The sequence below is a fragment of the Notolabrus celidotus genome, chromosome 20 (genome assembly GCF_009762535.1).
Source record: "Notolabrus celidotus isolate fNotCel1 chromosome 20, fNotCel1.pri, whole genome shotgun sequence".
Lineage (NCBI taxonomy): Eukaryota > Metazoa > Chordata > Actinopteri > Labriformes > Labridae > Notolabrus > Notolabrus celidotus.
In genome coordinates, this window is record NC_048291.1 from 18,237,225 (window position 1) to 18,262,117 (window position 24,893).

The window sequence follows — 24,893 nt, forward strand, 5'->3', positions numbered from 1 at the left end:
CTTTGTGTTTATTAAGATAGCCTACAACTAGCATGCCTCCCTCCTAAGCTCCTTGCTAGCACACATGTGTGCAGGGAATGAAAGACGGAGGAGGGGTTGAGTTGTATTTTGTACAGTCTATGGGCTGAACAAGCTCCGAACTCTGACTTCCGTTACAGACCGGATGTCATTGTGACGTAAGAAAAAACACTGAAAACTGAAACGGCTCGTTTCAGCACACATTTACAGAAAGGTGGAGAAATCAGAACAGGGGCAGAATGGATTTTTTTCATTTTCGGGGGGTTTGTAGACATGCCAGGGACACATATTTCAGGTAGAGAACCATTCAAAAGTCGATTTTGCATGATATGTCACTTTTAACATATTTAGCTTTAGTTGTTAGAGTTCATAGAAATGTAGATTTTTTAGCTGAGAAATGCACGTAAAAGCAAAAATCGCTAAGACTGAAATAGTAACAGATCATTCCTTTTTCATGGCCCCAAAATAATGTGCAATTATCTTTACTACTGAGTTGTTAAATAATTATCTAAGGCAGTAGACAAATCAAAATTGTATACATCTACAATTATCTTGAAAGTATAAGACTTTAAACTAGCTCAGGGCAATAAAAAGAAAACAAATGGACACAATTACATTTTAATCTTAAATAGGCACAATAAAGATGTAAATGAATGTGTCACAGTTAAAATTGCTGCTCTATTTTGTTGAGTAAACACTGAAGGGATAATGTATCTAAATATTTTAACTGACAAGTTGAAATTTCCACAAGTCAGAGTCTTTAGTGATACCTGTTCAGTAACGCTCATCCTCCTGTTGGGATCAATATCTCTGCCCTCCAGCTTGGCTTTCACTCTCTTCCACACGCTTACAGCATACGAGTTCCTCTCCTGAACAGCTGTACACAAGCAAGTGAGTGGTTTAAAGCACTGAAGGGATTTTTGACCACAATATCATTACACATACAGATGCATCTCAATATAGTGAAAAGTTCATTTATTTCAGTAGTTCAATTCAAAAAGTGAAAACAATTTAGAATTGTTTCTTTTAATTGGGATGATTATGGCTTGCAGTTGATGATAATATATAAATATTTCCCTCTGTGTGTCCTGAATCTTTATAATGAATGAATTTCCCTTTCTGAATAGAATGACTGAAATAACCTAATTTTCCCACAATATTCTAATTTATTGGGATGTATCTGTGTACTCAAACTGCTTTAACTCAGACATCAAATACCTGGTACTTTGATCCAATAGATCCAACATTACATTCCAGGAAAGCCCATATTTATTAAGTAAGGTAATAAAAAGGATTCTTAATCATAAATCAGAAAGCAGTCATTGAGATTAGAAGGTAAAAAAGTACCTCGTCCTGTTTTAGGGTCTCGTACGGCTCTCTTTGGACTAGGGTTGAGGCCCTTGCTGTTCATCAGCAGAGTGTTGGGTGGGGTATCATTGGGAGTTCCCAGGTTACGTTGCAGAGTCTTGCGGGCATTCTGGGACATTGAGTCCGGCTGGGTCTTCACCCCACTGCATCTAACAGCTGAAGTCAAACCACATTGTAATTAAAATTTCTTTACCATTATACACATGATATACACAGATATATAAAATGCATTTCATCTTTGCCTTAAACACATGGTGGTTGATTCTTCCATATGAAAAAAACAGCAGATATGATTAAGCTGACTTAAATCACTTACAGCCCGTTTTCAAACCAAGTCCTAAAGAGCTACAGGAATTAGGCAAGGAACTGCGTGCCTTTAATGTGCTAGACTGTTTTCTACCATTTCTGAAGTATCCTCCAACTGTGCCCCATCTAATATTGACCCTAGTGGCACATAGTGGTTGCTCACTTTGTGATTGTAATGCAGAATGAAAAGGAAACATTTTTTTAGTGTTAGATGTTAATATGGAGGTCTTGATTTTCCTTTTGTGAAAACTAAATCCGTTAAATCTTTTGTAATTACATATAGCTGCTGGTTTTACACAGAAAAGGATTGCATTAACTTAACATCCACCTTTCAAGATCCTAAGTATGAGTGATAGAAGAAATTGTGTATATTCCTGTACACCCATACCTGCTGCAAAGCTTGTTTGTGTTGCAGAAACAGGACTGGCACATTCACTCTCTCTGTCTGTCACCAGTGGAGAGGCAAAGCCCACCAGACCATTGTACACACTAGTGTTGCAGAAACAAATGATGAAAAAAAGGTGTTATACAGGAGAGATTATGAAATACTTTGAAATAAGAGTACATGTACTGTATATGTGAGTACCTTTGGCTCTGGCGCTGCAGTTCTTTGAGGGTAGTAGGAATCTCCTCCAGCAGTTCAAGGTGCTCAAGGTTACGAGGCTGCCCACTGGCTTGGACCACAGTAAACAAAACCAGCTGGATATTGTCCTGCCATGCTTGTACTCCAATAGGAAGTGACGAACGCTTCCTTCATATGCAACCTCTTCACCATCTGCCAATGCAACCTCCTCATCCTGTATGGAAGGATTAACACAAAGTATGACAACTGGGGTAACAATATTTTCTTTCACATCTTACCTGAACATGCGCTGTTCACTGTACACATACAAACGTGTTTAATAATCATCGTAATGGTAAAAAAAAAAAGGACAGGACGAGCAGGATTTTCCTTAAAAATTACTTTAAAACTAACTAAAAAATAATGTTCTGTTCTAAAGGTGCTATTGACGCCAATTCGGTTCATTTTAAATGTATGACCTCTGTTCAGGCAACTTTTAAGCACTGCAGGATTATGCCTAGGCTTCATATAAGTAACCTAGTTAATGTGCAGTTTTTCATAACATGACTAGTTTCCATGTGTGCAATTGCAAGGCTGATAAAACAATATAAAACTTAAATATTATATACGTGATTAATTTATGTGACACATTCTGTCAGGCAGCATACTCCTGCATGAAGGCTTTAACCCTCCTGTTATGTTTGTTTCTCTGGAACAGAAGTGTTCCTGGGTCAATTTGACCCGGGCCATATTCATTATCCAAAAGTGTCAGAACCCCAAAAAATCCCAATACACATTTTTTAAAATCTAATTATTAACTCCATTACTAACCATTTAAATCAAGATTTAGTCCATTAGTGTTCTTTAATTCTCACAGATCATGGTTCAAGGAGGATAGCTCACTTGTTTTTTCATTAAAATTAATGTTAAAACTTGTTTTAATGTACACTGGAAAGACCTAAATATAAATACAATAGTTTTACATGACATAGATTTTTGTTTATTGTATTTTAAATGTTTATATATATATTTTTTATGAAGGGATGTTGATAAATTAACTTCTCTTCTGTCACTTTTTTATGCTGTATTTAGCTGGTTTAGCTGGAGGGCATAGATTACCTTAAACAGACTTTAAAAAGGGTCAATTTGACCCGCAACACAACAGGAGGGTTAATATTTTTTCAGTTTTAACACAATCTTGATTCTGACAAACTAAGGGGACCGAGAGAAAAAAAATGATGTGATGCCGGGAAAACCCCCACCAAAAAAACTAATATCCTTCATATACAGCTAATTTGCACAGTTCTTAAAAGTTCTAAGTAGCTACGAAGTTCTGTACCTTGTTGACATAAAAGCTGATTACAGCCTTCATTACGGGGGTGCACAGAAACAATGCCCTAATCAAAACCAGATCATAATAACTTTATTTGATGGGAAGTTAGCTGGTAATTAACAGTGTACCATATTTCAGATTTAATGTACAGCCTGCAAATAAACACAAAAATCTAACATTGTTCAATGCTATTTTAAAACAATAGGTTGAGTTCAAGCTCAACACATACATAAACATGTATAGTTAGACATTGAAAGTAGTATAACACAGTTTAGTCAGTAGATGTCCGGAAATTAGAAAAACATCATGTTTACAAGTACTGAAAGCAGCTTCTCTACATTTTAAAGTAAATCGATAAAGAAAAGACATCAGCTGAAAGCTGGTAGAGGTAGAATAAAATGTCAAATACATGTTAGCTTTCACATCTAATTTAACTATCTAATTATAACTTGCATACACGAACTGAGACCTGGTGTGGGATTTAAAGGTTACTCCACCTACTTCCAGATTGATAAATTGCCATACACCCAGTTGTCAGTCATATGCATGTTTGACTAATGAGGGCCAATATCTGGACCTTTTGCAGAGCAATTTGAGAGGGAGCATGTATTTTGGAATAGTGACATCAGCTGTGTTTCCCAAAGAGACAACGTTTTTTTGCAAGCTAATTGAAAGTCATTTACATGTGTGAAGTAAATGAACTTAAAATGTACCTTAGCCATTGCTCTCAGCAGGTGTTTCACGTCAGCCAGCTGGCGGTTGTGGTTGGAAAGAATAGTCTTAATTGAGTCAACAAGAAGCTGCAGTGACTCTCCACAAGATTCCAGCTGCTGCTCACGTTCCTCCTGAGTCCTTTGCTCAATGCTAAGTTCCTCTTCCAGTTCTTCTGGGCACAGCACAGCCATCGGTACTTTCCTATGGGAAGGTCCAGTAATGGAGTCTGTAGTGATAAATAAGGCAGAAGAACACGCATGTGACGCATTCCGAAAATAGTACACAAACAAGTTGGCTTTCTGATGGCGTATGAAGTACTGAAAATGTTCTAAATAGAGTGTACACTTACACCAAGAACAGTGGTTTTGGCTTGACACTGTTAAAATTAGCTAAACTACATGGTAGCACTGATCCTGTCTAGAGTAGTTGATAGCCTAGCTTCCGTTCGGGGTTCTTCGGCATCCCCTGTGGCTAACACGAGTACTTTTGACAAGTACCTCACCGACTGGACTGACTGGACTATTTAAATTAGTAGAGATCAGTTCTTGTTACAATAATATAGTGAACAGGTCCAACTTATAACCCACCAGTCTGTGAAGTAGTTGGAGCTCCAGGGGAGACACTGTGGTGTTAAATTGGGCTGCATAGGAACAGGTCTGCTGGCAGCGCTTTAGCAGTTCAAACAGAGCTGCATCCATGTTGAGTGCCTCAGGCGATCGGGTCCGAAGGCTTTCAAAGTTCAGGATGGTGGAGCACAAGAAGGTGACCTGAAAAAGACAGAGCAAGAAAATCTGGTACTCAATTTTGAAATTAGTCATCCTTCAAATTATGCGACAAATAAGAGAGAGATTAGTCTTTTACAAATGATCTCTTGGTTATGATCAAGTTAGTAGCATTACCTGGCTGATGCGTTGGTTTTCTCTGGCAACCATGGCTCGTCTGTCTCTAATGGTCATCTCAAAATCCTGCAGGACAGGGGCCAGTGCTGGGTTGGCTCCACCAGCCCACTTCAGACGCTGCTCAATGCTAGCCTCCAGTGATGCCAGCTTCTCCTGTGGAACCCAGCAGTCAAACAAAATAAGATATGGACCTCATTTCTCTGAACATTTTTTAGAATATTGAGAATTTTTCAATGAAATCCGAACCGCTTTAAGAACAAACCAGTAACTGCAATTATTGAGTCACAGTTTGTTGGAAGAGTGTCAAGGCTTCAAATGGCTTATAAACCACATTTTGGTATTCATTCATCCTTTCTCTGTAACTAGTTTGTTCACTGGATCCTTGACTTAAGTATTTCAAATATCCTTTCCTGGGCCCTGGTTTTGACAAAAGTAAATGACACCCTTTAGAAATACTTGGTGTCCTTTTTGAGCATTAAAAGCTGTGGGGAGGGCGTGGGGATAACAATAAATCTGCAATTATATACAACTGATGTAGAACGCATTTCATCCACAAAAAAAAACTTTAAAGTCAATGTCAAGCATGCTTTTAAATACATGGTTTCACTTTTCTATCATAGGTTTGTGGCCACATTGTTGCATAATTAGCAAGTCTACTATGTAATCAGTTAAATACTATCAAAACATTTTCAGAATTGTGTGCCATGTCATCTTTACCTATGTGCATACAAAAGACAAGAAATGGTGAGCTCCATATATTCTACAAAGGGTTGAAAAATTCAACCTTTAGGATGCAGATGCATCTCAATAAATTAGAATATAGTGAAAAAGTTCATTTATTTCAGTAGTTCAATTCAAAAAGGAAACCTTAAAGCCCTCAAAATCGACTCAATTAGCTTTGCAACACTTGATACTGCATAAGGCAGAGGTGAGAAGTGGAGCTTTAAGAGTGGTGCTTTAGTGGTGAAATATCTACAGGGATACATTGAGTTTTGATTATACAAGGTAAAATTAAAGGGTTTATTTCATTAGTTAAAACAACAAGAAAATGGTCGAATAAGGCATCACAAAGCATATTTTAAAAAAATACATTTTCCCTTAACAGTCCAAAATGTCAAATACAACTTCCATGATTTTCTAATTGACGATAAATTGTACTGGAAGGTCTATTTGCAGTGATACCAACCTGAACAGAAACAATAGCTCCCTCATCCTGGCTCAACTTGTACAGCTTTTCTTCATGTTGCCAAGGATCACAGAGCGAGGAGGAATGCTAACACTTAGAGGCTGACTACTTGAGCCCAGAACATCCTCATGCTGCCACTAATCATGGACACAAGCAAAATAAACAATCAGACAAACAAACAACAAAAAAAAGCAGAGTTGTTTTTACCTTCTACATCCAAAAATGTAAAAGGACTCATTTCCTAGATTTTTTTTTACATGCTTTATGACAAATCTAACCCTAACATTTTAGCTTGCAGGTGTAGCTCAAAAATGTGAGATGTGTTGAGTTTCAATTTTAGCTCTTTTGGTTCTATTGGCACATGTGTGACCTTTGTCATCCATGTCAGCAAATACAAAACATTTACTTCTTATTTATAAGTACAAGTAAGTTGGTTGGTTAAGTTTGACATGTGATTCCTCTAAATGCAATTATAAACTCCAAATAGAATCATCCAGACAACTCTGCCTGTACCTGAAACATAGCAATGTGCAGCTGGCCCCTCTGCATGCTGGCCTTGGCAGCCTCCAGGTTGGCATCCATCCTTCTCATCAGATCAACCTTTTTCCAGGCTGTGTCGTAGGAGGAGGCCAGCACTGTGGCTCTGTTAAGCAGCAGCTGGGAAACACGACCTGATGCCAGGCACTGCTCCACTGCCTTTTTGCAAAGCTCATCCAGAGAAACCTTCAGAACCAAGACAGTAATTTAAGTCAAGATAGCCGGTCTGATGCTCAGTGCTATGTGGTGAACATTTTGGACACTTGAAATCATTTGGGGTCAATGAGTAGTTAGAATGACAGGTGCGTCTATCAAAGTTTAATACAAGTTTTATCGTGATTGCAAGTAGAAGTGATTTCAGTGAGACTGACTTACGGCTCTGCAGTGTTAGCAGAGACTTCAGGATAAAACACACGCGAAAAAGCATGAAGGGAAAAATATATAATACATTTTGCTTAAAAGGCCTTTTAACAAGGGCTGTCAAAGTTTCCTACTTTCAATGTGACAGATACAAGAAAAAATTAAGATTTATTTGCAATGAATCACGAGTTAAATCTGGACAATCATGCAATTAAGTGCAACTTTAAATCAAAATTGTTTGACAGCACAAATGTTAACCAATCTTGGAATTATTTACTGAATAAGAACTAATAATATTTGGCCAATAAAGGGTCTTATCACCAATTGGCCACCAACATTCTAGAAAAATATTTTAAATAAGGTTGTAATTTTGAAACACTGTTGATTATTACACACATACGCTCAACTGTATTACCTTGCTTTCTGCACCAAAGTCTTTTGCCTCTACCTGAGCAACAATATCCAGGCTAAGGGCAGACAGGGTGCTGCACAGAGCCAAACCAAGGGCCTGACTGGGCAGACCCATAAGCATTTGCCGCACAAACTCTGCTGTGAAGGCCTTGATGGGACGGATCATTTGTTCCTCACTAGGCACTGTCACACCTGACCCTGTTGTACTGGGACACAGGAATAATGGCTTCCCCAAACCAACTGGACCATTTAGAGGCAACAGGTCTTCAGCTGATTGGCAGGTACCTGTACAAATGTGGAGAAAGGGAGATGCTTTGATTATTATGCTTTGAAAATATATTTTTGATTTGAGATTTTTGTTCTAAATAACTAAGCTTTCTACTTGTGACACTTCCTCCACCAACCCATAGTATCTGTTAGGGTGTATCATAACATTAGCATTGGCTACTACTTGAACTGTTGACAGACATCTGCTTACATTAGGTAAATGGCAGACATCAGGATGACGTAATTGACCAAACAGAATCAGTTATTTATCACAACTGTGTAAAAATGATTAAAATACAACTAGTCGCTACCAAACAGCAGACTTTCAATTTAACAAATTAGGACATCATAGTAGTGCTTAAAGCTCATTCCTTGAATGGCTACTAGAGGTGGGATCCAAGTGCAGGTCAATCCCTGTTTAACCTAACACTGAGCAGCTGTAACATTATGACCACTGACAGGGGAAGTGAACAACATTTTATTTTCTCTTTACAATGGCACCGTTAAGCAGACAGAAAACCAATGACAGTATCATAGTCAGTTGGCTGTTATGCAAAAACTTAATTGTTGTGTGGTGAGTGAGTAGCTCTTACCTGACAGAGACTGAGAGAAGGAAGAACATAGCCTGAAGAAATCCCTTATGGTTTGCAGTCTCTTGAGAAAAAACACATCTTCCATCAACTGCCGCTGATTCAGGCTCTCAAAGATGTGGAGCTGTGTGGCCCGAGCCTCCCTTAGAACATCTACCTTGCTCCAGGCTGAAGGCATCTCCAGAGAACTCAACTGAAGTTAATGAGGAGCAGAGGAGAATGAAGATAGAAAGAGTTCATGTATTATTTTTCACCATAAAAATAGCTCCATGTGAATCAGCCTGAACCAGTAGTATTTATTGTCACACCTGCTACACCTTTCAGATTTTAATTTTTTTCTTTATTAAACTCTGCCTTGTAAGGGGACCCTAAGTGTTTCGAAAGGTTGAAAAATATATTATCATTATTATCATTATTATCATTATTATCATTATCATCATCATCATCATCATCTCATCTATCCTCATCTGAAGCAAAACTTTTCTGTTACCTTCTCTGTGAGCTGTGCAAAGGCAGTCTCTAGCTGGGTGAACATGCCATCAAAGGCTACCAACAACATTTGACCAGCGGACATCTTTGGTGTGTCCTGGTTTGGTCCATCCATGCTGCGAGGCTGGATCAGTTCAGAATACTGAGTACGCAGCATCCTAAGTACAAAAAACAAGTATTTCATCACCATCGTTTTAACATTTGAGTGTATGCGTGTCAATGCAATCAATTGCTAATCACTCTTGTAATGCTGTGAATAATGAAGTTAATGATGAGTAGAATTTAATGTATGACAGCTTACCTGGTTATGTGAAGGCAGTGGTTGTGACCGTCAGGGTCAAGGCCTATGGTGGCCTGCAGACTGTCCACCAAACCCTGGAGGCCGAGACCATCAGAGCTCTGCTCCACAAGTTGCTCAAGCTCTGCCAACATGGAGTCCAGGGTTTGCTCTCCTTTAACCATACAGCGCAGCGCCTCTGGGAAGATGATCTGACGGAAGTTGGAGTTCAGCTCCTTCATTGAACAGAGAGACGTGTCAGTAATTCCTGTTGTCTTTACACAAAAAATGCCTGCAGCTGTAACTGCATGATTTCACAAAGCCTTAGGAATGCATCTACCTGCAAGCAGGTGTACACAGCGTTGGCAAAGTACACAGCCTGGATGGTAACTGAGGGAGCAGGCAGCTCCAGGTCATGGGCCAGGTGTGGGCAGCGTTGTAGCAGTGTTGCTAAGGCACTGACATTTCCAGTCAGACTGCAAAGCTCTTCCAGGAACCATGTCCCATCCCGAGATGTCAAGTCTACCAGCTGCTCTCCAGCACTAGCTGCCGCTCCTTCCATTACTAAGTTCCGCCTGTACACACAGAGAACACAATGAGATTCTTCTGTTCACACAAACTTCGATCTCTCTCCTTTGTTTCCTCAGTTTCCCCTCCAAAAACAAAACATATTTAAAAAAAGAAAACATGATTCCATGATTTTTGTCAATTTAAGGTTTCAATCATTTCACAATATAGCTTTGCGTCCATACTATCCACCAATACTATTTTTCATTCATCAGAGAGGACAAAAAAGCATAATATATAGTGAAAGGGTAGAAAAGAAGATTTATGTTAAACCTGCATAGTGTGCAGAGGGCAGAGGTGATGATGCATGCCATGCTGAGGGAGCCCAACTCTGCATTGTCTCGAAGGAATACTGTGATACAGTGTTCAATCTCATGCAGCTGCTCCTCGCAGGCCGCTACGTTTGTGCCATCAGCCTTCAGATGCTCTGTTTGTTGCATCACACGCTCATTAGTTTCAGCAAGTTGATGCTGCAAAGTCAACTCCACACTGGACAGGAACTGGCATGAGGCAGCAGGAGGCTGGGCAGCAAACAGCACCTCAAATCTGTAAAGGGAGGGGAAAATAAATCACAATTATGATAATATGCTAATATTAATCAATATCATTATCATGATAATACTTTTATATTTTAACAACCATGCAAAAATCATCCAGTTGAAGTGTAGTGTAAGGGTAAGCTAAATGTCAACTGCTACAACAAGGAGGAAAACCTGTCATAGTAAAAGCTAGAAAACTATCTTTTAGATACTGGAAATTTAGATCAGGTCGCAGGTCTAGCGTATAACAGGGGCCCAGGTTCGATTTCAGCCTGCAGCCCCATTCCAGCATATCATCCCCCACTCTCTCTCCTGGTTTTTGCTCTATCAACTGTCCTTTCCTCTCTAAGTAAAGGTATTAAAAGCCCAAAATATAACTTAAAAAAACCCAAAAAACTCCAGGTCGAGTTCTGTGTCCAGCATATCTATTGAGGCCAAATATTTAGAGGAGATAAAGATAAATTAATTCTATGTTAATTCTTATAATGGAGAGAATTTAAGTCAACAAGTCAGTCTGTTACCAATAGACTCCTGTTACATTTACAGGAGTCAACATTTTTTAAGTTTTTAAAAAAGGCTGATCATTAAGAAGTAATGGGTTAAAAAGTGTTACATAATTTCAATCTTTCCTTAAACTTTGAACCTGATAAATATTTCCCAGTGTTCCTGAGTTCCTGTGGTTAGGACTAAGTTTTACATTCTTACCAAGTGAAATCTTTTTTTTATAGCTTACTACTTTAGTAGTGCTCCCATTCATGTTGCTGTCTAACATTCTGCTTGGAAAATGTTTCACTTTTACCATCATATTCTTGAATTGAAAACAGTTGTTAACCAGGAAGTGGCTGAATGATAAGGCTAATTGTGCTCTGATGTTGGCCAATGGGTTGTTGAATATATATTTTTTACTTAAAATATTTTCTTAGGTCTCTACATTTGTTGGTACTCCCTGTATTTGTAGCATCTTATCAGAGAGATGAAATGACAAAAAGTTGTCAAATTGTCATGGTAAATACAACTTCGACCTTAGAGTAGTTATAAGACATGATTACAATATTTGAGCTTCTCAGCCTGAGTGTGACGTCACAAAAAATGGCTCCCATGGGAATATGGTCTATTGATTATAGTCCTTGTTACAACAGACTCTGGTTTTGACTCAGACACGACCCTGACACGATATCATCCCTCACTCTCAACTCTCCACATTTCCGATCTCTCTTCAGTTGCTCTATCTAATTAAGGCAAAAATGCCAGAAAAGAAGTGAACATCATTAGTTTTTGTTTTATAATGGAAAGACTGCAACAGGTCCTTACTGTCTGTAGATGTGCTGGCACTGCTCTACTGTCATGTCTCTCATGAGTTCTTCAAGCCAAGCCTTCCACTGGTGGGTTCGATGGAGAAGCAGGGTAGACTGTGGATACAGCAAAGCCACTGTAGCATAGCTGTGCAGCTGCTCAAGGCAACTACGTAGGGCCCCACGGCACTGTTGCAGCAAGGAGCTCATTTCTGCCTCCAAGCTCTCACACTGGCTTATTATGTGGGCCTGGCCTGCATTTTGGAGAAAAGCTGTAGCTGGCACGTAGCTAGGAGGACCTGAAAAAAGAGTCAAGAACAAGGTATGACACACTTCACTTCAAAGCGTAAATATTGGCCAGAAGCTAAAATGCATAGCTTGCCTAACTTTAAATGAAAACGCCTTGTAAGAACTATGAAGTCATGTACTAGTTGGAAAGTAGTAAAATTAGCCAGTTATCACCTACAGGTGACACTCCTAACCATGGAAAACTTAAGAGAAGTAAATAATGACAAAATACAAAAGAAAATTAAACATCCCCCAGAAAAAAAACTGTCCTAATAATGTGCAATTAATCTACTTGGAGACATTGAGATACGACTATGAGCAAAGGGGAACTTGGTTTGATGCCAGAAATACAGTGTAATAAATACTCAAACGTTTAAGTAGCCTAAACGTTCTTGTTTAGCAAAATGAAACACGTGAGCTGAGAAAAATTGATTTGAAATGTCTTGAGTTCAGTCTGATTCACATCTATAGCTGCATCTATCATCGGTTACTCGGGCTTTTGAGTTTTTACAGTCTGCCTTTAATGTTGTTCAGTCTCGTCTGCAAGAACTAAAACTGGTCCTGAATGCAGATAAAACCAAATTGATGTTTTTCTCAAGTGAGTCTCCAGAAAACATCTTCTTGATTGTAACCTCAAAAGGAAAATCTATAGATCTCGTCACAAAGTACAAATATTTGGGTTTTCTTATCGATTGGGAGCTTTCGTTCAAAGCACATATTGCATCTTTGGTCTCCAAACTCAGAGTGAAGCTAGGGTTCTAGTTGAGAAATAGATCCCGTGTCTCCCTCGGAGCTAGGGAACTTCTTGTGATTGCAACTTTTCTGCCTCTGTTTGACTTTTGTGATGGGAAGCACTTGGGAGCTTCAGCTAAATGTTTGCAGTCTTTGAACACTGTTTATCATTGAGGTTTGACACTGGTTGCACATGCCTCACTCATTATTGTGATCTGTATGTCAAATCTGGCTTGCTATCATTGAGTGTATGCAGGCATACACACTGGCTGCATCTGATTTATAAATCTCTTCTTGGTTTGGTTCGGACTTATTTGTGTGTATCTCCAAAGGACTAAAAGCCACTATGCCTTGAGTTCCTGTGACATTTTACAACTGTGTGTTCCTCATGTTAGGACAGAGTTAGGTAAAAGAGCATTCAGTTTTGCTGCACCCTCTGCATGGGATACACTCCAGCACGATTTGAAATTGACAGACCTTATTTAACTTGAAGCCTTTGGCACTATCTTAAAAGAAAGACAGCACCAGACCACTGAACAGTGCCAGTGTTTTAAAAAAAATTGTTGTCTGTGATCTCCATTTGCACTTTATTGCAAATTAGTTGTGCCATGTAAATTATTGATTGTTTTTTTACTTATTGTCTGTAAATCAGCTCTATACCGTGTTATATTTGTTTTGACGTGTGATGCTGACCTCTCGGCCAGGTCACCCTTGTGAAAGAGGTCTTATCTCAATGGGTTTTATCTGGTGAAATAAAGGTTTTATACAAAAAATTAAAAAAAACTAACCCAGATCAATGGAGCTGCTGATGTCCTGCAGCAGGCTGGCCAGCTGAGTGGCCTCAAGGTTGGAGAATGCTGTCTGGTACTGGGAGATCCACTGGTCCAGGTCAGCCAGCTTGCTCTCAATGGCTTCTTGTACAGTCAGTTGTTGTGACTGTAACTGGGTGTGTTCAGAGTACCTGTGAAATGAAGGATTGGTAAGTAAGATTTTATACTGTCATGGGCCATCTACATAGCTTCTGAATGTAACGAGAAAACATGGAGATCATAAAGTGAGAAACTACATCTTTACAAAGTTCCAATTTGTGTCAGTAAACAGTATGACATTTTGGTGGTCCCAAAAAGGTCTATAAATGCAAGTATCAGGTGTAAGTTTCCTGAGCATTTCATGATGACCCTTACCGACACAAATCATAGACATAAACAAATTGATCATTAGAGAAAACAGACTTCTATCAGTGTGCTGTGCAGTCTCAGACCTTTGCTCAAGAGTGAGGATGTGATGGTCAGGATGGTTTTCGGCCCCTTCGAGGAAGCAGATTTCTTCCTTGAGCTTAGATTGTAGTTTCTCCCCCTGGCAAAGCAAATCTTGTAGGACCAGGTACTCTTCAACAGCCTCTTCAACTTGTGGCAGCACTGCCAGCATATCATCTCGATTCTTAAACCAGTTTACCTGTTCAAAAAATACATTCTGAATCATCCAGTGCGTCACTTCTAGGTTATTTGTGTGTAGTTCATTTGAAGGTTCCCTATTCTCTAAGTAATTTGACGTTTTAATACCAAGGCCTCAAACTAACTTGTCTATAGCTTTTCACTTATTTCCTTACAATCAGAAAAAAACTAATATTTTTAGAAACTTCAAAAGTACAAGATATATTTTACACCTGAGAGCGAGTGCTACATAGGCAGATCATTACTCAACTATTGTCATGACCTCACCTTAATCTCAGCCACCCTGGAGGAAAAGAGAGAACGTGTGATATCTCTCTCCATCTCTCTCTTGTTCTGCTTACTGTCAGCCTGTTGGCCTCCTCCTCCATAGACTGCCCCAGCAAAGCCCACCTCTCCCCCAGCAGTCCAGTCTACCAGGGGATCATAGACAAAGGCCTCAAGAAGGGTCAGAAGGGTCTCTCTGCCCCTGCGCATCATCTGGACCACCTGTAATGAGACATCTGACTTCAATATCTACTCAGCAGAGAAGTAGCTTTCTGTAAGGTACAGCAAATTCACTTAATGGAGAACAAGACAAGGTGCTAGCGATGCTATATGATATAAATAGCCGTTGGTTTCGAAAACTGGTTCCTAATGTCTGATATTTGTGGATTTGATAAGGCATGTGTATTTTGGTTCTGCTTTTGGTTCTTAACAACAACATACATATTTCAGGATTAGACTTCAGCGAGAAGTTTGCAGTCCACAGAAGTTTTATTTGTCTACCAGAATCTGCCAAGTCAACAAAACATTAGATAATTATTGACGCAGTATTTCAACAAAGTTATGAAAAGAGAATCATGGCCAAAGTAAGAAATCAAAAGTTTGGCTAAGCTTCACCAATAAAGGTAGTGATACAGCATAGTGCAACATGTGTGGCAAAAAAAGTTCAAGCAAGGAAGCACGCCAAATATGACAAAGCCTTTACCTCAACACAGCATGGATATTAGGGAATGGACTGTATTTGATATGCTGCAGTTTCCTGTTCACTAAAATTCTTGTCACACTCACGTACAAAACACAGTTGAGCTCATGCATTTATCATAAAGAACATCTAGGCCTTCAGGCTCAAGTGAATAGAGTGTCTGCATGACAAGGTGTCTTTATAGGAACAGGGGGACCAGCATTTGTGGTGAAGGGGTTAGACCTGTGTCACTGTTAAGTCACAAGTGTTAACTTATACAAAATATATTATGTTTGTTGATACTGTGTCATATTCTCATGTGCTTTTGTTATTCTTCTATTACTTGTTTATTTAAGTTGTTTTGGTTTGTAATTGTTCTTATTGATGTGTCCTTATAAGAGAGAGTAAAGTTTATTTTTATAAAGAAGGGGAAAAAGAATAATCCATTTCATAGTGGACAGCTTTTTTTTGGAGAGCTTCAATGTAAACAACAACAATAATGGAATCAGAATCAATAATCGATAAGAACTGGAATCGATGCATGGAATCAGAACCGAAAAAATCGAAATGGTATCCAACCCTATCAATGGACGGATGTCTAAATGGCTTTACAATGCAGTCTTGAATTGTAAATTATGTGATGGGGTCATGAGAAGTTATTTAATACCGAACCTGTTCACAGGAGAGCCTAAAGATGCCCTCGACCCCTGTAACACCCAGAGCAGTCTCAATGTTGTGGGTCATCCTGAATGGAACCTTCTCTGGCACTCGTAGGCTTTTTCCTAGGGGAACACAGGCACACAGATAACTATATGACTAGAAGAAGAGAAAATCAATAGAGTAGTGAAGCCTAGTTGGTTTTGCTTGTAAACAACAGTAAGACCAAGACAGCTTTAAATAAAATGTTGCACAAATTGTTCTACTCAAAAATAGAGGTAAAAAATACTGGTTCTAGAGTGTAAGAGTTCTTCAACACATGGTTGTACCAGCTGAAACTGACCTTTTTCAAAGCAAACATTGTAATCAATGTGCACCACCTCGCCAGTGGTCATGTCAATCAACACATTGTCGAGGTGGCGGTCTCCAAGGCCGATGATATATCCCACCATTGACATGACCGCAGTGGATCTGGCATAAGACTTCAGTGGAAAGAGAAAGGAAATCTTAACTGAAAAGAATATTCTTAGCTTGTGAAGGCTTCACTTTGATGAACTATTACATTTTTGAAATGCCCATTCTACTGTTATTTCAAAGATGAGAGGTAATTGCCATTGTTGGAATAGTTATAATCATTGTTACCTGAGTTACCCCCCACCACTCACTGGGTGTGGTGCAGGAACACCACAGCTCCTTTGCCAACAGGTTGGAAGGAGTAGTCTCCATCAACTCTTTTAGGACCTCCTTCATTACGCTGAGAGGCCAGTCTCGTCGTGTCACATCTAGACTGAGCCCCACTGCCTTCAGAGCTGGCCCAATACGACTGTAGTAGAGTTCACTAGGCCGGGGTACTGGAGGCACAGGCTGCTGTTGGAATGAGTCTTGGACCTGTTTGGGACAAAAACAAAAAACACTGATTGAACTCTGAATAATTTTAAATTTGCAATGGTCCAGAGTGAAAGGAAATTTGGTAGGAGGAATGCCTTGTGTTGTTTTGATCAATTCTTTCTGTTCTCTTTATCCAGTGAACATCTACAAATGGCCATACCTTCTGAGCCTGAAGCACAGCTTCCCTCTGCTGCCAGCGCTTGTACAGGCCAAAAAGTGGCATGGCTCCATCCACCCACTGGATAAGTCCTGATCGGGTTCCAAGTGGGGTGACAGAGTAGTGGCGGGCATGGAAGCGCGGCTGCTCCTGCTGGTTGATCTTGGTGAACATGGTGTTGACAATGGACAAAAACTGCATGATACGCTCATCCAAATGCAAATCCTCTAGACCTGAAAATGAGGGACAAGATGCAAACAGTGAACAAAAAGCAGATGTGGTGTAGATCTTAATTTGTGTTCAATGCACTGGTAAAAACATTACAGTAAAATTATAATCATAGTTGGTCAAAATATCTAAACAATCAATCCGAAAAATTTAGCAGCCCTGCAATACGCAGCAATTACACTATTATGTGTTTAAAATAGAGGTAAAGACATCACTATTACTTTTATTAAAGTACCTTTCTACATTTTAAGAAATAAGTCCTCAGTATACTGAGCCATAGGCCACCTATGGATTACCCATAGTAATAACTTCTTTGGAAAGAGGTAGTGCTATTGAATACATAATGCTGCAAGCACAACAAGGAAAATTTCACTAATCTGTAATGTATATAGATGGAGACTAAATTTTACAAAATGGGGGACAACATTTTTTTTTTTTAGAGTAAGAGTTATCATGCTCTATCATCCATTCTCTCATGCAATCAGGGTATTTCTGCTTTCCTGCAGAATGCACTGGTAAACATACAACCCCAATTCGAAAAAAAGGCTGTGTTAATAAACCAGATTTCGAAAAAAAAGAAAGAATAAAAAATACGTTTGCTCATCATTTAAAACCTTTGTTTAATCAAAAAGAGCAAAGACAACTAGTGTTAATTTTGGCAGCTATTTTAGATTTAGTCTTAGACTTTAAACAAAAATGCCTGTTTTAGTCACATTTTAGTCTTTTTAGCCCTTTATAGTTTGTCTAGCTTTAGTTGACGACAACTCAAAACATTTCAGTCTAGTTTTAGTCACATTTTAGTCTTTGATTTTTGCTACAATATTTTCTCTTGTTAAAAAAATTAATGTAGTCGGTCAGATATTGGTATCAGGATTGCACCAAGTGTTAAATCGTCAATATTTCACTCTTTTAACACTTTTGCTTGTGTAATATCTTAAGTTAAATAATTAAGCCTGTCCCATGTGAAAACTATGTCTATATTTTGTTTCTCTTGATTCAAATTAAAATGCCATGAACACACAATACAGGGCTGTAACGATAATAGTGGGAAAAACGGCAGACGTCAAATAGGATACAGACATCCCACGGTTGTGTCTTTGTCAGTAACGCACACCTTGACGTAAGAGTCATCTATGAATTGAGACAGATTCATGGAGGCAGAGAGAGGTGGTTCACACAGCACACCCGTTGCAGGTAAGTGACCAAGCTAACACTGTGCTTCTCACATAATATCTCAGCCTGTCACAGGAATGCATCGCTTTAATTTCTAAAGATTAGACACACAGCAGGGGAAACATGGATTTTGAATGTCCAGTGGTCCACCACTGATGTTTTCATCTCATCATCGTCTCGTTAACAAAAACAAAACATATGTTCGTCAGAGTTTTCATTATCAGTGATACTCTTAAGCTTGTAATAGTCTCATTTTCTTCATTAAAAAAGGTTGTGACGAAAATGTACCGTCATAATTTTCTATAATTAAATTAACACCGTAGACAACATACCAAATGTTGAAACTGAAATTTATTTGTTTTTTACTGAAAATGATATGGAAATATTCCAACTAATTAGAATCATTTGTAACAGGTTAGTAACATGAGTTGGTTTACTCATATTATCTTACCTTTAAAAAGGTATGGGTAATTGCGTCCATCGGAGCCCAGGAAGAAGAGCTTCTTTGGTTTTGTCTTGGTGGGCAGGATGGTGATGGTGTTGCCTACACTCTGTATGGTGACGGCATCAGATGCTGACACTTCACCTGGAAGAGCCATCTCTGTTGTGGTCATGGACACCAGACGAGGGCTGATCTCATTCAGATGAAGCAGATAGCTAGCTCGCTTCTGAGCACGCTGCTGCAGGCTCATCATAATCTGACCAAGACACAGAAAATATGGTCAAGCTGACCAACATTTTTTGTTTCTTTTAAAGCATATCAATTAATAATTGAATTGTACAGAAAGTATTAAAGCAAAAATGTGTACAAATTGTACCCTCTGATGTAGTTAGTACAACAAATGCCTATACAGCAGCATTTTAACACACACCAACTCAACCAAAAACTCACATATAGTCACATGATAGCACAGACGCGTCAACTTTACTATGGTGAGGACCCTGTACTAAAGATGAAGGATACATGTGCAGAGGTGCAAGGGCCCATTCAATGCCACTTATAATTCAATTACAAAAGGTGAACCTTCATTCTTTAATTTCATAAAATATCCAAAAGGGAAGATGAAAAACACCGGATCCGAAAACATTGATGAGCTTGAGGCTGCTATTAAAGCAACCTGGGCTTCAGTAACACCTCAGCAGTGCAACAGAATGACTGCCTTAATGCCACGCTACATTGCAGTAATTAAGGAGGTAAAGAAGCACCAACTAAGTACTGAATATATCAATGAACACACCTTTCAGAAGTTGGACATTTCTGTAATATAAATACTTTTGATTGGTCTTAGAAAATATCATTTGAGATTCTGGACTTCTAATCATGACCATCAATATTAAAAAAAGAAAAGTGATTTAAATATTTAACTTCAATGTTAATGAATACAGAATATACAAAAGTGTCTCTTTGTATTAAATTCTTAAAAAAAAAAAATTCATGATTTTCAATGTTTTTGAGTTGCACCTGTATATGAATCTTTGATCAGTTCATCTTAGCCTTTTACCCTCAGGTGTGCATAAACTACTAATTTTAGAACTAAAAAAAGTAATCTCATCAGTATCATCCATCAGAAGCAGTTTACAATGACTATGGGTATCTTCAATTTAGTTTCATCCACAGGTCTGTGGCAATTAGCATACCCCAAATTAGTGCTCTGCCAGCTTTTGTGTTACGGTTGTCTGCTGACATCAGTCCGATTAGCTGCACCTGCATGCTTATCTTGTAGGCTCAAGTGTACTGTGCCTGAGCACCGTATGAAGTACTCATGTTGGTCAAACAAGCTGGACTTTGGGGGTGAAATGGGTTGGTACAGATCGCCTAGTTTCGCAGAAATTTGGAATGTTAACGATCAATTATCGATTAATCATAAAAAAACCAGAAACGTTTTCCATGTCAAAAACAATGCAAAACATGTTTTTTCCCCTGGATCAAATTTTCCCTCACGACACAATGTATATAACTGACAGCATTGAATAGATACAGATCATATTGAGGCGTAAAAATGTTAACATGCTGAATATCAACATGTGGAGCAGGCTCATAATCTCCGCGGACATACGGTCATAACAGTGAAGACTCAGACTACAACATGTGGATTTACTGCAACAAGGGAACTGAACAGAAACATATTTTAGACTCACAGTGTCCAGTTTTCTGTCTACTCGTTCTTATTGAGAAAAATAAGCATGTGAATGTGGTCAGGTGTCAGTCGGAGCGCAACCGGGTCAGCTGAGCGTCTCCGCTGTGTGCAACACCTTGAGACAGCTGATTCACATCGAACATGCTTTAAACTTAAAACACCTCCCCGATAGCTGAACGAAACGAAACAAGACTACATGATGTTTGTTCAACGTGATAGAAAATTGAAACAAAGAAATATGTTTTAGTAAGTTCTTAACAATCAATTAATCAATACTCTTTTAATTTTTAACATCCCTGGTATGAGCTAATCTTATTCATACACATTTACACTGCTGAAAATACAGTCCATTTACCAATAAACACATAACACACACACACACAAAGATGTTAAAAGTAAACACAGGGTCACCTGTTTGAAGGGGAGCCAACTGCTGGAGGGATTGGCAGGGTTTGAGGGGTTCCTCAGTCTCTCTAGGGCAGATGCTATGGCATCACCAAAGGTCTGCTGGAACCATGTTTCGTGTGGTGTCTCTGCTGGAGCTGCTGTTATGCTGCAGACGTGGTCAAGGGCAAAAACCACTGGACGCATCAGGGCAGAGTGCTTCTCACGCATTATGGCAATCTTTTCATCCCTGCAGCACAACAACAAGAGTTAACACAGATTGCACACTTGCCAAGAGCCCCATACACAGACAAAAAATACATTTTCACAGTAAGGAATTCAATTAAATAACATTAATTCCGGAATTCTGTACCAAGCTTCTAAAGGAAACCAGGTGGGTGACAACTGTAACATTGATCACTATTCACTATGTTCATTTGTCATTTTAAATTCGTATATAACAGTTAGCTTGACAACAGGGATGTGATTGTTAAATTTCCTATTTTTGACCTTTTTCAGAGTGCAAAGTAGGGACTGTATATATCAAAATCCAGGGACTGACATTAAGCTATATTTGCCACTGGCCTGGAAGAGGATCAGACTGAAGTGACACATGGCCCCCACGGGATGTGGGATTCAGAAAAATAAAATTAAAAAAATAAGTATACTCTTGAAACCAGTCAGACCATGTCATTCATTTTAGAAATGTGTCATTAACAATCTTAATGTTGTGACCATTTAAAGCTCCCAGGCCAAAAATATTTAAATTGCACTTGTGATGCCCCTGAATCACGAGGTAAAAATGTCTATGAACAACTGGTAAGTCCACAGATCCAAAGATTTAAAGGATATGTCTAACAATGAAGTCAAATGTGTATATTTGTGTTCTTAGTAGGGCTGAACAATTTTGGAAAATAATCTAATTGCGATTATTTTCCTTAATATTGCGATTGCGATTTAATATGCGATTATTTTTTCAAGGTCCTCTCCATGTATTTTTCAACAAACACAAGCAATAAATCAATCTGTATTATAAACAATATCACATTTATTATACACAAATTGTTCTTTCTCATAGGCTAGGCTTATGTTAAGATAAAGGCAAATGAAGCATGAATTAATATGAAAGACGGTTTATTTATCTACTTCAATTACAGTTGTAAACTTACTAAATACTTCGACTTGCAGTCTTGTAAGCGTTCACCAGAACTACTTAACACAATTCTGCCAAACAAGTGTTTTAAGTTTAAAGCATGTTTCGATGTGAACCAGCTGAGTGAAGGTGTTGCACACAGCGGAGACGCTCAGCTGGGGGCTGCGGCTGAGTGACAGGTCTCTTTTTTTCTCCGCTGCCGGACTGATTATGACCCGGTTGTGCTCCTGGCTGACACCTGACCACGTAAACATGCTATTTTTTCTCAATAAGAACCAGTAGTCAGAAAACTGGACACTGTGAGTCTAAAATATGATTCACAGTAAATCCACATGCTGTCTGGGTTTTCACTGACTCTGCGTCTGCAGAGATTATTTATAAGCCTGCGCCACATGTTGATATTCAGCGTGTTGATTATTTTGTACGCCTCAATATGATCGGTTCGTCTGCTGAGACCTTTTATAAAGATGTCCACAACAAATCAAAACTTAGCGTGGCTGAAGTTGTTTTCTTCATCCCCCGCTCGCACGTGTCTCGTTCTTCTGAGATTTTTGGCCATCGGCACACCAGCTGAAAGGTGCATTACGGTCACCTACTGCATGCATGTCACGTAAGGTTGCGTCTGTTTAAATGAAACTTTTTTTTTTTTTTTTTTAATTGCAGCCTTCGCGGTTTAAAAATTGCATTCCATTACATTGCGATTTCGGTTTGAATTTGATTAATCATTCAGCCCTAGTTCTTAGTGTTTATTAAGGCAATTAAAGTAAAGGATAAGGATCAATTGCATCCTCAGGGGAGCTTCTATAATATAAATAATAGTTATTTTTATAGGCTTTAACAGCAGAGGCTGCAGTGGCATCTGCAGGAGCAGAAGCTCACTACTGCTACCTCTCACAATGCAATTCCTTCAGCAATTTCCATCCTAGTTTGCTTTCATTCTCTCTTTTAATTGGAACAACACACAGCAATCAATTAAGAATTGACTAGAACTCCTACATGGAGCTCATCTCTTTCAGATATATGTTGGTGAGACTCACCTGCGAAGTGTGTTGTTGTTTTGCACCCTCTTAACCTCGTCCTCCAGCTGTTGGATCCTACGCAGAACATGCATGTGTTGCTGTTGTAATACACCCAGCCATAGTTCATCCCAGAGTAAGGTCACTCTGCGCAGCTCACCAACTAGATGCTGGACCTGATCATAGAGGGCTGGTTAGCAGAATCTGAGACACTACAGCAATAATCTGATTTTGAAGTATAAAAAGAAACTTGATGAGCTGATTTGGCTAGATGCTTTTGAGGTGCTTTATTCTATATCTTTCAGTGTATTTTCTGGTTCTGCTCGAGGTTTCTGCCTGTTAAAAGGAAAATTTTCCTTGCTGCTGTAACTAACTAAATACTGCGAGGTGCAATGCTCATGGTGGATTAAGATGAGATAAGATAGAGTCTTGTCAGTAAGAGGGGACTGGATCATATCCGGTCTTTATGTTGGGTCTTTGTTACTAATTTAACATATAGTGTAAGAGCCAGATTCACGTTTTTGGTTCAAGATGTAAACCAGTCATTATTGTGCCACTGGGTGTCGCTGTCGCTGATTACTCTTACTTCTACTTGAGTAACATCATTGTAAAGTAACAGTACTTTCACTTGAGTACTGTTTCCTTTTACTCTACCCACCTCTGGTTGTCATATCATTTTAGCCTGTACATATTAGTCATGCCTATTTGTTCTTTTGTATTTATAGCTGATGTTATTATAAATTCTAAAATTAAAAGTTTCATATTAGAGTACCAAAATGTGCTTGCCATATTCAGACAGCACACTTAACCGTGTTTGTGACCTAAAAACATACATAAATAAACAAACAAAAAACAAATAAATAAATAAATAAATGAATAAATCGTGCAATCGATTTGCGCTGTAGTAGAATTTGTCGAACAAGCTGACAAAATGTCATCATCCCAACCCGCCTGCTTGCAGTGAATGTTCCTGGAGATTTCCTGCTGTGATCTCACATATGTCTTCGACTTTATCTGGAAATTATACTAGGGCCAAGCAGGAAAAATTCTAGGTGAAGATGAGGTGAAAAATGTGGTCATTTGCATTCACACATCAAGCTCACCAGGGTAATTTCAGAAAGTTAGTTTATATGTGGAAGTACTAAAAGACTAATGCATTTTCCTGCTCTGTCTCAAGGTAACCTTTTTAAGCCTGTAAGAACAAGAATGTTTCTAAAATGAGGCTAGTGAAAAATATTCCTATGACCGAGCATGCGTCTGTACCCCCGTACCTGAAGCACCATCGTAGGGTTTGCAAAGGACAGTTTCTCCACAATCTTGCTGTAACAGTCCTGCATCATGGCTTGGTCCTGCATGAAGCAAAGGGTAGTCAGCTCTTCCGGAGCTCCTCCTTGTCCGCAGTTATCGAGCTGCTCCTCCCCTTCCCCACCAAGACCCTCTCCCTGCATGCTGCCCAAGAAGGTTGGCAGAGCTGAAGGCAATTTACTCCCTGTGAACATATTAGATTAACAGACATATAGTTTTTTATTTTCTAATTGTGCGAATGGTCACTTTTATTTTTATCACTGATATCTGCCTGACCAGTAGAGGTCATTTGCTCTGTAACTGTAGCAAACTGAAGCCAACTTAATAACTTTTGATAGTCTAGTTTACAAATGAAGACAAATCACTTTCTTTTATCTGATGAATAAGAAATGACAAAAGAAATATAGGGCTCTTAAAAAACTGCACATATTAGGTTTAACAGATTTCAGAATACCTGAATTCTGAGCTTCCAGAGAGAGTGAGCCCACAATTGCAGGGTAGAGAATAAGATGTGGGGAATCCTGGGCCACTCGACATAACAGGCTGCATATGCTTTGTCTGATGTATGCCTCTGGATGGTTGAGACGGGAAAAAGCTGGGGGATGATACCTTATGGGGACATACAAATTTCAACACAAAAGGAAGCAAGTAAGGTTCAGGTT

General features: G+C 38.9%; 1 protein-coding gene across 1 annotated transcript in view; it reads right to left on the minus strand.

Annotated features, from left to right (window-relative positions):
• smg1 (SMG1 nonsense mediated mRNA decay associated PI3K related kinase) overlaps nucleotides 1-24,893 on the minus strand; it is a 77,102-nt gene that overhangs the window by 2,049 nt on the left and 50,160 nt on the right. The window contains 31 exon segments of the mRNA XM_034711469.1: nucleotides 789-895; nucleotides 1,366-1,542; nucleotides 2,081-2,181; nucleotides 2,279-2,411; nucleotides 2,414-2,489; nucleotides 4,301-4,473; nucleotides 4,476-4,527; nucleotides 4,889-5,068; nucleotides 5,201-5,353; nucleotides 6,387-6,436; nucleotides 6,439-6,523; nucleotides 6,900-7,109; nucleotides 7,699-7,979; nucleotides 8,555-8,744; nucleotides 9,042-9,198; nucleotides 9,342-9,553; nucleotides 9,658-9,892; nucleotides 10,158-10,430; nucleotides 11,735-12,014; nucleotides 13,524-13,696; nucleotides 13,997-14,190; nucleotides 14,457-14,675; nucleotides 15,805-15,914; nucleotides 16,133-16,271; nucleotides 16,432-16,677; nucleotides 16,838-17,067; nucleotides 18,687-18,933; nucleotides 20,785-21,007; nucleotides 22,948-23,102; nucleotides 24,198-24,415; nucleotides 24,686-24,826. Of these exon segments, the coding sequence (XP_034567360.1) occupies nucleotides 789-895; nucleotides 1,366-1,542; nucleotides 2,081-2,181; nucleotides 2,279-2,411; nucleotides 2,414-2,489; nucleotides 4,301-4,473; nucleotides 4,476-4,527; nucleotides 4,889-5,068; nucleotides 5,201-5,353; nucleotides 6,387-6,436; nucleotides 6,439-6,523; nucleotides 6,900-7,109; nucleotides 7,699-7,979; nucleotides 8,555-8,744; nucleotides 9,042-9,198; nucleotides 9,342-9,553; nucleotides 9,658-9,892; nucleotides 10,158-10,430; nucleotides 11,735-12,014; nucleotides 13,524-13,696; nucleotides 13,997-14,190; nucleotides 14,457-14,675; nucleotides 15,805-15,914; nucleotides 16,133-16,271; nucleotides 16,432-16,677; nucleotides 16,838-17,067; nucleotides 18,687-18,933; nucleotides 20,785-21,007; nucleotides 22,948-23,102; nucleotides 24,198-24,415; nucleotides 24,686-24,826 (5,420 nt within the window).